General features: G+C 36.7%; 1 protein-coding gene across 4 annotated transcripts in view; it reads left to right on the top strand.

Annotated features, from left to right (window-relative positions):
• The window catches only part of LOC122533949 (beta-1,4-N-acetylgalactosaminyltransferase bre-4-like), a 70,488-nt gene that overhangs the window by 46,506 nt on the left and 11,623 nt on the right, over positions 1–12,359 (top strand). For all 4 annotated transcript variants that reach the window (XR_006307802.1, XM_043664140.1, XM_043664141.1 and 1 more), the window contains exon 3: positions 6,039–6,551. Coding sequence is in view for 3 of the 4 variants with exons in the window: in XM_043664140.1 (XP_043520075.1) it covers positions 6,397–6,551 (155 nt within the window). In the remaining variant the exon portion in view is untranslated. The remainder of the gene's footprint in view (positions 1–6,038; positions 6,552–12,359) is intronic.

Here is a 12,359-nt window from a genome sequence, read left to right as displayed (position 1 = left end):
ACTAATATACTAATAAAATACTAATAGTCATAAACTATTAATATACTAATAAAATACTAATATACTAATAAAATACTAATACTCATAAAGTACTAATATACTAATAAAATATTAATACTCATAAAATACTAATATTGTAATAAAATACTAATATACTAATAAAATACTACTACTCATAGAATACTAATATACTAATAAAATATAATATACTATACTATATAATATAATATACTGATAAAAATTGGGGGATATTTCAAAATGAATACGAAGCGATAAAAAGAAGAAGCATTTGAATTTTTTTGTATTAAACAAGAACATCAGAAAAGCAGACGACGTAATATCTTCTGATATTCTTGTTTAGTAAAAAAAAAAATCAAATGCTTCTTGCTTTCATCGCTTCGTATTCATTTTGAAATATCCCCTAACTTTTATTAGTATATTATATTATATCATATAGTATTGTATATTATATTTCATTAGTATATTATGTTCGTTCTTTGTTCTTGAAAAAAAAAAGAAAAAAAAGAAAACGAATCAGTTCTCAATGAATTAATTAGGACAACAAGACATCCGATATGTAAATCAAATCTAAATATCAGATCTCGATTCGATTAAGAAGTGACTTGAATGCCTATCTACTGTGAGTGAATATTATTTCGTAAAAGACGATGAGTATAGAGGAGAACGAATTATCTCAATCTGAACTCAAAGTTCGACGCGTAAAGTGTCTAAAGTAAATTGTGGAAAAAAAAAAGAAAAAAGAAGAACGAACCAGTTCCCAATGAATTAATTAGAACAACCGAGAAGTGGGTTACTTATCTGCTGAGAGAGTATTGTTCACAAAGGACAAACCGATTACAGACGAGAACGAATTATACCTCGGTTCGAACACAAAGTTAGCTCTCACGGGGGAAGAAGGTTTCTTTCGGCTCTTTGTAAAATCGCATAAACAGTTATAACAGCCCGTTGAATGCACAACGATTGGCCGACGTTCAAGAAAAATTTGCAACCGAAGCAACTAGTAGCTATTTGTCAATCACGAGACCGTTATGCTTTTGCATGCTAATGCCTGGATGCATAATCCAAATACAGGACAGGAATACGTAACTCGAGATTGAGAGTAACTCTATTAAAAAGTCTCCTTTACGAGCGAACAGAAATCCCGGTGAATAATACTTTTTCATAGTTTCACCTTTGGCGAAGTTGGAAATTAAAAATCTCGTTCGTTCCTTTTTTTTTTCTTCTTCTTTATATTTATTATATAATAAATTGCGAGCGCGGCACACTTTGCAATATCTCTCTCTCTCTCTCTCTCTCTCTCTTTTTCTCTCTATCTGATAGCGTTTTTTTTTTGTCTGCATTTCCGATGCGACGCTCGTTCGAGATGCACGCCTATAAATCACGTTTGATCCTCGTATGCGCATATCTGTACGCCGTTTCAGCCGAGATCTATCGTCAAAAGAAGTCGAATGAACAAGATGGAAACCCTTGAAACGTCGGCGCCGCACGGATGTTTATCGAGTTATCGAGTTTATGCTCGGTTTCTAGTTGTCGGTTCGACACGGCAACGGCACAGCCTTGATGATGATTTTTCTTTATTTGTCGCCGCGAGATCTTCCTCACTTCCACCGTATACCGGCTAAGGTCAACTCACAGCGAGACTACAAGTCGAAATAATTTCGAAACGATTAGTTCAAATCAAAACGAAAGTTAAATGGTTTCAATTGATATAATTTTATTTGTCAACGTTGACGCGATAGAAGGCCACGTTTGTTTGTAAGTGAAATCGTCATTCTGTATAAAAAATATATTAGTAGCCATTAGGTAATATTATTATTATAAAATATATGGTATAATGTTTTATTGTAATTACAATATAATATATATTTATAATTATTCATTAACATAATATATACTTATAATTATAATATTTTATTATATAATAAATATATTATTATTATTATTATAAAATATATGATATAATATTTTATTGTAATTACAATATAATATGTATTTATAATTATTCATTAACATAATATATACTTATAATTACAATATTGTATTATATAATAAATATATTATTATTATTATAAAATATATAATATAATATTTTATTGTAATTACAATATAATATATATTTATAATTATTAATTAATATAATATATACTCATAATTACAATATTTTATCATAAAATAAATATATTATTATTATAATAAAATATGTAATATTATAACATTTTATTATTATTATAATATATTTATTATTATAATATATTGTAATAATAAATTATAACATAAGTTAATTACACTATTATATAATAGTATATCACATTATAATATAAGTTAATAATAAAATATATTATTAAATACCGAGAATACTTATACCGAGAAACCATCAATTCTGAAGACATTTTGATTCAAGTGAAAATTCGGAGCGGTGCTCGCTTTTCGTTCAACGAAAAAATTTTCTTCGTTCCTGTCGGTGCATCAGTTTGAAATATACACGAGCATTGTTGCAGAGAGCGTGCGGAATAACGTGCTATCAACGAGTCTTCTCAGGAACGGTTGGCGATGATGTTTTTCTTTCGACTATTCCGCCCACGCAGTGCAATCCGCGCGCCGACAAGAGAAAATCGATACGAGACCACGCGGTGGAAATTATTCGATGCGCTCCGGAGGCAACTCCGAATGCATTCTCCGAAAGAATTCTAAACCACTGTTTCACGTGGTTGCTTATCCTCTCATCCCGTGGGGAGCTCGAAAGTTTTGTCTACCTCTCTCGGCTCGACCAACGGACGTTTACGAAAAGAAAAGAATACGATAACGATTACGGTATAGATCTCTGTCATCTGCATCTATCTGTCTCTAGATCCATCAGGACAATTTTTTGACAAATGAGTGCAAATGTAATGCACTCCGATGTGATTTCTGTCATCTGTCCGTCGCGCATTAGTAAGAAACGCGAATTTTGTTAATTTTTATGCATCATCGCGCGGAAATATATAAGCCCCGCGTTGGGAACCACAGGTTTAATGAACGTTAATTGGAATAATCAAACGATGCTGGGCCATATCCTCCTTTGGCCCTGACTTTGAGCCCTGTGTTGTTTCCAGGTGTTTCAATCTGCATGCACGTGCACTGTTTGCGGAAGTTACGTTAGTTTACGAGGTAACAGCCACTCGCGATTACTGTTTCATTTTACAACCAGATACGGCGGAGAGCGTGCGTTACTCGCGTTCGCATGACCACGACGGCCAACGTGTTACGTGATTGCTTATAACTTTCTCTAATCGTGCAACACGTATTCATTATAGGAAACAGTAGACGCTAAGAAGTGAATTACAACGACTTTTATTAACATTCGGATAACAGTTTCGAAGAGTTTAATGATCGTTCGAATGTTAATAACAGTTTCTATGTATTCCAAAAGAGAGAGAAAAAAAAAATAAAACTAAGCGCGCCTCGAGGCGAGTCTTAATTGGCGACGTTTCCCAGGGAAGAAGGAACTTCTCGAGCTGTACGTATCACGAAACCGAAAATAAGAAATAAAAAGTCGAAACCGGATCTACGTAGAGCTTGCAATGATTTTCATCTTACGTCGCGATTTGATCGTCTTCGAATCATCGATTTTTCATATCGATTCATCGAGACATTGAATACGTGATGATTTTCTGAATTTAACCACTTGCGCTGGCAAGTGATTTTGCGGACCATAACGAGCGACCGAACCGTATACGATAATTAGTCACTTTCTTCTTGAACTCCTCGATATCGTGTGATATCACTAGACAGAAATTATTGAGAAGTAATAAATTTATTATTCGTTTCGCCCATGTATTCGGTTATACTTAAATATACTTAAGACCGAGAAAATATTGCAATTTTGGGACAAAAAGTTCTCGACNGTGCGTGGCACTTGCGCTGGCAACTGATTGCGGACCATAACGAGCGACCAAACCGTATACGATAATTCGTCGCTTTCTTCTTGAACTCGTTAATATATCACTGGACAGAAATTATTGAAAAGTAACAAATTTATTATTCATTTTGTTCATGTATTCGGTTATACTTAAATATACTTAAGACCGAGAGAATATTGCAATTTTGGAACAAAAAATTCTCGACGTGCGTGGCACTTGCGCTGGCAACTGATTGCGGACCATAACGAGCGACCAAACCGTACACATTCGTTGCTTTCTTTCTGAACTCGTCGGTACGATGTTACTATAGATGGATGGAAATTATTGAGAAGTAATAAATTTATTATTTGTTTTACCTATTTTGTTTTACTTAAATATATAATTAATTGCTTAAAATCGAGAAAGTATTACAATTTTGGAACAAAAGATTCTCGACGCGCGTGGCACGTCATTTCAGCGCAAAAGGTTAAAAAAAGAAGTACACGATTGTCGGAGCTCGTGATGATTTTCGGAAGCAGTTCTTTTCCTTTTTTTTCGACGAAACAACGGTTCCTGGACTTCGAAACACCGGACGAGCTATCTAATCTCCATGCCGAACATTTATTATTACGTGGATGCGTGCTTCGTATCTTCTAACTTCCCCACCACGTTTCCTTTCGAGCTCAGATTTACAGTTTCCTTTCTCTCTTTCTCTCTCTCTCTCTCTCTTTCTAGCAGAACGTGGGTACAAATTAAACAATGCCTCGCATTACCTCTTTCCCCCTTTCGCGGAGATCCGTTTGAACGCTAATGCTACTTCGTTGATTAACATCTTCTCAAAGAGGATACTTACCGTTTCCCATCCACTTTGCACCTGGACTCGAGCAGAACGTCCACCAAAGATCCATATTTTTCTGCTCTTTTGCACGTGTTTGAAAACCGCAGAGAAGGAACAACGTGTTTCACGTTGTAATACCAAACTCGTTCTTTCGAATTGATTGTAGAATTAAAGGTACATCTTCCATACATCCACCGGATGTTCGTGCATTTCTGGAAAATTTAATATTACAGATACTCACGTGATACGGGAAAAAGTATGTACACTCTCGCTCAGAAACTTTAGGACAAGCGCTATGTTTGCGTAATAAAAATAATGTAACAAATGTGAATTATAAATTATATACAATGAATACAATATATAATATAAATGCAATAAGTACAGGTGCACGCGGTGTAATTAAATAGAATAAATATCAGACGTACTTTGCATATAGTAAAGACTTCGTTTGCACTATATTTGTATAGTAAAAGTAGCACAATAAATATAAATTATAAATTACAACAAATACAATAAATACAGTAAATATAATAAAACGTATTTTATATAATAAAGACTCCGTTTGCACCATATTTGTACAATCAAAATATAAATTATAAATTAAATTAATATAAATATAATATAATATAATTAAAAAATAATAATATATAATATAATTAAAAATATACTTTATATAATAAAGACTCTGTTTTGTTGTGTTATTATATTACAATACACGCGTACAACAAAATCAAATTAAATACAATCCACGTAATTTGATTGAATACAATAAATGCAAAATATACTATATGCAATAAAGATTCTGTCACTATCAATATATTATCGTACTATTATATAGTGTATTATATCGTATTATTATATATTGCATTATAAAATATACACGACAATCTATCACATAATGGGACAAATATTAAAAATAAATATAACTAAACTAAATATTAAAAATATTAAAAATACATATAAATATATTAAAAGTGTCTCTTTTATATAAATATAAATATATCAAAAGTGAGCAAATATTAAAAATAAATATAAATATATTAAAAGCGTCGCTAAGACACTTTCCAGCGGGAGTGTACTGGTTAAGTTCTTCAATTCGTGTCAATGTCGAATAGCTAGAAATTAGAGCCTCCGAGGCGTGCTCTCCGAGGCGAGATCCTATTGGCAGTGGATCGCCATAATTGCGGTTTTCGCGGTTCGCTCGGCCGGGTGACAAATCTCGCAAGCGTGAGAGCGTGAGAGACACGAACCGTGAACGCAAGGTGAACTGGTTTTTTTTTTTTCCTTTTTCTCTTTGCCAGGATAGCGAAGGTGTCGTTACGTCGAGAGCACCGCTGCCGGGAGGGTAATGCGCTTGGCGAGCGGAAGTGAGAAGCTCCGGGCGGCCTTTTCTTCCCTCGGCCCTTGGTCTTGCTCCGCCGGCTGTTTCCGCTCGTTCTCCAGCAAGCCGATCGCCGCTGCCCCGGAGGAAGAGGAGGAGGACGAGGAGGAGGAGGAGGAGGAAGGTGAACGCGGACTCGCGTCCTTCTGGATCTCGTGGGCGAACAAAGGGCGAACAGCAACAACAGCAGCAGCAACAGCAGCCAGAAGGGAGCGCCTCGTCCAGCACGGCGCTCTTCTAACGGCGACAAGAGGGAGTTATGGTGTCTCGTGCATGCGATGACTGTGGCTGCAGCCGTGGCACTGTGGCATCGTGCCCACCTTTACAAGGCGATCGCCTGCGTCGTCCTCGCGCTCATTGCCATTCAGTATTTACTCAGTGGCGTGATCGATCGCCGCTCTATAGAGACGATCTTCACCATTAACGCAACCAGGTACGTACGCATTATGTTGCACGTGTAGTAATTAGACTGCGAGAGAATTGGTGAAAAACGACGCAGACTCTTTGCCAGGAAGTAGATGGAAACGAACGACTGAAAAAAATAATGTTCCAGCTGGCAACTGATTCGCGGACCTTAACGAGTGACCGAATCAATACCGTATACAATAATCGGTTGTTGATGTATTTTCTTTTCCGCACAACTGTGTAGTTTTTTTTTTTTTTTTTTATTGCATCGCGTACGGGACACCGTGTATATAATCATTTACTCAAGGAAATTATTATTTCTTTTGAAATCTCTTAACATCGCCCGATCTTTTGAGCGTAGGTACATGCAGGGTGAGTCAAAAATCACTTCTTACTAAAAGAAACATCTAAATTTTAAAGCATAACGAGAAAATCATCACTTCATTGAACTTGAATTTAATTTGAAATTAATAAAATTAGTTTTCCCTTATATTTTGATTTTTTTTTTAAATAGACGAGAAGAAGTGGTCCACTCTGTATTATGTAACGTGTCACACGGAACGTTTAAAAATTGAAAATCAGCACCGTTACAAAACAGATTCAGCAATTATATATAAAATTCCTGAATCTGTTGTAACGGTGCTGATTTTTAATTTCTAAACGTTCCGTGTGACACGTTACATTATATATATATATATATATATATATATATATATATATATATAATATGTATTACATATATATTATTATATATTTACGTATTTTAAAAACAAAATGTTTAACTTCCTCCGGCCGAAAATTGCCTACCTTGTACATAGAAAGCAGCAGCGAAATTACGAACGGGAATCTCGAACGTTTTACTTTCGGTGGAGGATCAACTCGCTTCGAAATTACTACTACGATCCCGTAATGGGAGACCGACAACTTCCGGTTTGTCCAAGAGTAAATTCCCCGGGGAAAATTCGTCGAGTTTCGTCGAATCCGGGCGTGCGCGCGCGCATCCCCGAAGCGCACGTGTTATCTCGTTAGTTCGTTAGCGGTCATTTGGCCAGTCCGTTTGCGGAGGTGACTGATTAACGATCCTTTAACCTTTGTACTCCACGGAGTTGACCTGTCCTGCTCGCGAAATTCCAGGCGAATGAAACGAACACGGTGTGACGAGGAAGAAAGAGAAAAGGGAAGAGAAATGTTCTCGCTGCGAACGAGGTCAAAAGGGAATTCCCGGTGAACGATGCACCTCTCTCTCTCTCTCTCTCTCTCTCTCTCTTCTTTTTTTTTTTTGTTATAAAATATGGGATATCCTTCGGGAAAGTAGCGACACGTTTTTCGCTTTGAACTTTACCGCGTAAAATAGTTGGTCGTTCGCTGGAAACGCGCACCCACGGCAGTATGCAGATATCTGCGGAGAAAAATGAGAATGAAATGAAAAAAAAAAAAAAAAGAAAGAGAGGGTAGAAGCAGCGGTTCGGTTCGCGTACGCGCGTTTCTTTTGCATGTGTGTCGGTTAGAGACTGAAGTAAAAACGGGGCGAGCGATTACGTAAAATCCGCTTTGAAGTTGCAGTCGCTTTCAAACTCGAACGTCTTGTCGTTAAAGTGAAATGATACGTAATAAATGTAACAAGGTGTTAACCCCTTGACACACATGCGTTTAGAATTCAATCGTTCATTTTTTTTTTTATTAATTTTGTTTGCAAGTATCGCAGTCATGCACTTTGTGCGAATACAACAGTACGAAAATGATGAAAAAATTTAACATTCGCAAATTTCTGTCAGAAAACGTCAAAATGAAAAATAAATATCAATTTCCGGTCACGTCGAATTTCATTTAATTCGTATCGCCAATCAAAACAGATTTTTCCAAAGCACACATTCGACCACGAATGAATTGAAAAGAATGTACCGAAATTAGAGCTCTGGGAAAGTGTATAAATTTAAATGTGCTCCAGTGTGTCCAGAATGTCTCAATCAGGTATTCGGTATGTGTCACTCCTCCGTCAATGAGCTTTTAAACGTTGAATTACACGCGCAGTTTAATGACGATGAATTCAATTCAACGCGATTCAGATCACGCGCGAAGTCGAAACAATTATCTCGCGACCCGGTAACGAAGGGTCGTATGAAGAATGACACACTCGATGGGGCATTAACGATTTGTTGCGATAACCGACCGGTTCTATTTCACGTCCAAGAAACGTGTATGTATGTACGATTTTCCCGGGATTAAGGAAGTATTCTAACGTGAAGTGTTTTCTTAACTTTGTTAGGGAATTTTTTTGCAAAGGAACTATTATACCTTTTGCAGTCAAATTGACGAGGTTTATCTGTACGTATTTCAACGACGTTTGAAAATTTTTTGGGACAAAAAAAAGTTAAAATTAGTGGCACTGCATACTCTCAAACATAGTCACTTTTAAAATAGATCGTCTCACGGCAGAGTTGGCCATTATTCGAATAAAATTTCGAGTAAATTATTCGACTAAAATTTTATTATAAAAATTTAATATGCCCAACTCTGTCTCCGTGATTCCGGCCATTCTGCTTGTCGAAAATAAAAGAACATGAATGTTCCGTAATTAGCATGAGTTTCGCTATAGCAGGTACCAAACCAAAAGCAAACAGTCGGTAATTAAAAAAGTGGCGATACTTTGAAGTTCGTTTATCGATTTTTGTATGTTTTTGTTAAACTTTGGAAGCCTAAAAAAATATAAAAAATAAAACTTTTTGATTGATTCTGGTAGGGATTATCGGTCACATACGTACTAAATGCGTACTTAAAATTTTGAGTCAATTGGCCAAGTAGATTTTGAGATATCATGGACACCGTTCTGAAAAACATAGTTTCCAGAAAAATGCCTTTGAAGTTTAGTATTGCGGTAACAATTGACGCTGGTCAAACAACCATAACTCCGTTAATTTTAGGAGTTCGCATGTAAGGTTACCGAGATTTATTTTTGACGCTGTGTCCTTTAAGAGTATGCAGGAAAAGAAAATCGATTTTTTTCAAAAGTTCACACTAGGATACCTCCTTATCGCGCGTCACAGTACCATTCCCTTGTATATCGCGTCGCGCCTCGTACATGCAAACAAGCAATCATTTGAATGGCTGGCTAGCTAGCTGGCCATTCCACGGACGCGTCTACATCTAATCGCGCCGACACTCGCTATTACTGTTATTTGCGATCAAGCTCTAGTTCCCAAGTCGCTCTCCATCTCGCAGATTATTCCCATATTTCTCCCTGTTGCAGCGTACAGTTAATTTGACGTTTGCTCTGTCGGCAAGACGTGTCATCGTGATTGCACTATTGCACATGCTTGTTTCGCTCTCTGTCTATCGATATTGCGTCAACGCATTCCATCAACTGTCCCTTAAGTCTTCTTTCACCTCGGAAGGAAGAGTCGTTTTTCAGATTCGTTATTGAGAATTGGCCAAAAAGTATTTTTACATTTTTTTTTTTTTTTTTTTTTTCGCTAGTAGATGGATATATTGATTATATTAAAATGTAACTGAAAGCCACAAAATTTATTTCTGTAATCTGCTCGAGCTTGTTTTGGAAAAGGAACATGCACGATCTCGTCAATCAAATTTTGTTGAATCTTTGCCATATTTTGCTGTATTTTTATTTCCAACAATATGCAAGATCAACGAAATATTATCTAACGAAGATGAACGAAGGTTTCCGAAAGAAACTGATCGAATAAAACGGCCAATACATTGTCCAATAAAATTCTGGTCTCCCGTGAAAAATTTCGCTTATTTCTTCTTAATAAATGGACATACGTTTGTGTCTTAAAACGTAACTTTACTGTAAGTCTCAAAATATATTTTGTAATCTGATTGTCCAAGTTCACTTTGGAAAAAGAAAATGCACAATTTCGTGAATAATTATTTATTTGCCAAAGTGACAAATCAAGGAACATTTTTGCCATATTTTGTTGTATTTCAGTTCAAAAGGGAAGAAACACTGTGCAAGCTCGTAAAAAGTTATCTAACGTGCATGGTGAAGAAGTCAATATTTATATTGTCTAATAAAGTTCTTGTCTATCATAAAAAATTCTTACCCCCCCCCCTCCCCCCAAAAAAAACGCAGTTACTTTTTGGTCAGACTAACAATTTTTTCATGTTTCATTATCATAACGACAAACTTTTGGAATTACATTAATAACGTTATAAATACTTATCGATTTTATTACGTACAAATTATTAGGTTGTTCCAAAAGATTCCTTTATTCATGAATAATACATGCATAGTTTTCTATGCTGTTGAATTATGATCCATTCTGATCTCTCTGGATACGTAACAGACATGATAAACATAATTCCATTTCCAAAATTTCACGGCTTTTGCTACGGAGACATTTTTACATCATTTACTGAGCCAATCTTTGAGAGAATCTTGATGAATGTAATCAGATAACAATCAGACGAGAATGTTCTCTCTCGTCCCACACTGATTATTCCTATTCTTTTCATTAAAAAAAAAAAAAAATGAAACACTTCCACACAATATTTCGCTAGGGAGTCCCCAGAGATTTCAGAAAAACGACATTATAAAATCAGAGTTTACACAATTCGATAACACGCGAATAAAGCGTTAAAACTGTCGTAGATACATACATTTTAAATCGCTAATAAAACGAAGGAAACTTTATGAGAGGATCAAACACAATCAAGTGCTTGCCTGCTCGTTGCTTTCAACAAGTCGTTTGTCATTTCGAAACGACTCGAAATCGTGAAATAGTCGCGAAATATTGTGCAGCGTCGTTCAAGGAATACTCGCGGAGCAATCGCGGAGATTAGCCCCGAGGAGTGCGATTAAATTTCAGCGAGTCAGCTTCCGAGCAACGCGGGACGGGCAACCGCGGGCAAGATTAACCGGAGGATGAACGGCGGTCGAATTCCGTTAATTTCGAGTCGGGATGCCTCGTTTGCGTCTTGTCGAGTTCGCTGGATGGATCGAGGGCGGCGGGACAAAGCGGGATTCAGATCGATTTGAAAATCTCGATCGGCTCGGAAATGACACGACGACGACGACGACGACGACGACGACGACGACGACGACGGTTGTGTCACGGTTTCGAGCCGTTTCTCTCGGCTTTCTCCAAATGGCGAAATTTCCCTCACGATTAGACCGGGGATCTATCGGTTTCCTAATCGTCGTCGAACGTTATTAACGTGCAGAGTGGAAATGGCCTGCAGCTAGAGCACACAGTCTAAACGCAATTAGTTTACACGATTGCTAATTGGTCGCGTTGCGCGCGCCGAAGATGCTCGAGCCTGATATCAATCTGGTGGCGTTGTAATCCGTATAATGTATTGTGAATTAATTGCAAATCAATCCGCTTGTTTGTAAGTTTATCGCGCAATCGTCGAAAAAACAAAATACGGGTTGTCGTGAAACGAATACAGAATGTGCTACGTGGATTCTAGTTGCACGAATATTCCTCTATTTATCCGTTCGTTCGTTTATTTATGCATTTGATGGAAAAGTTCATACAGGAAAAGAAAAAAGAAAAAAATGAAGTACGACGACACGGGACAAACAACGAATACAGCAGTGATGAAAGTGTAAATGTAAAAGAGACAATACGTCGCATTTGCGAAAGAGGATGTTATTTTATGTTCAATCCAGATCAAAGTATCTTTGGTAATTTTGTTTGAAACCCTGGTCGAGTTCAAAGTCGAATTTTTTTTTTTTTTCTTTTTGCAAAGACAAGGAGAGAAAAATTCCTCGACCGCTCGCAACTGATTGCGGACCATAACGAGTGACCAAACCGTGTACAATAATTCGTCGCTTTCTTTTCGAACTCGTCGATATCACGTGATATCGCTGGAT

This window comes from Frieseomelitta varia, unplaced genomic scaffold (genome assembly GCF_011392965.1).
Source record: "Frieseomelitta varia isolate USP_RPSP 00005682 unplaced genomic scaffold, Fvar_1.2 scaffold_563, whole genome shotgun sequence".
NCBI classification, from domain to species: domain Eukaryota; kingdom Metazoa; phylum Arthropoda; class Insecta; order Hymenoptera; family Apidae; genus Frieseomelitta; species Frieseomelitta varia.
The sequence above is the reverse complement of the archived record's forward strand: the minus strand, read 5'-3'. Positions and strand labels throughout refer to the sequence as shown.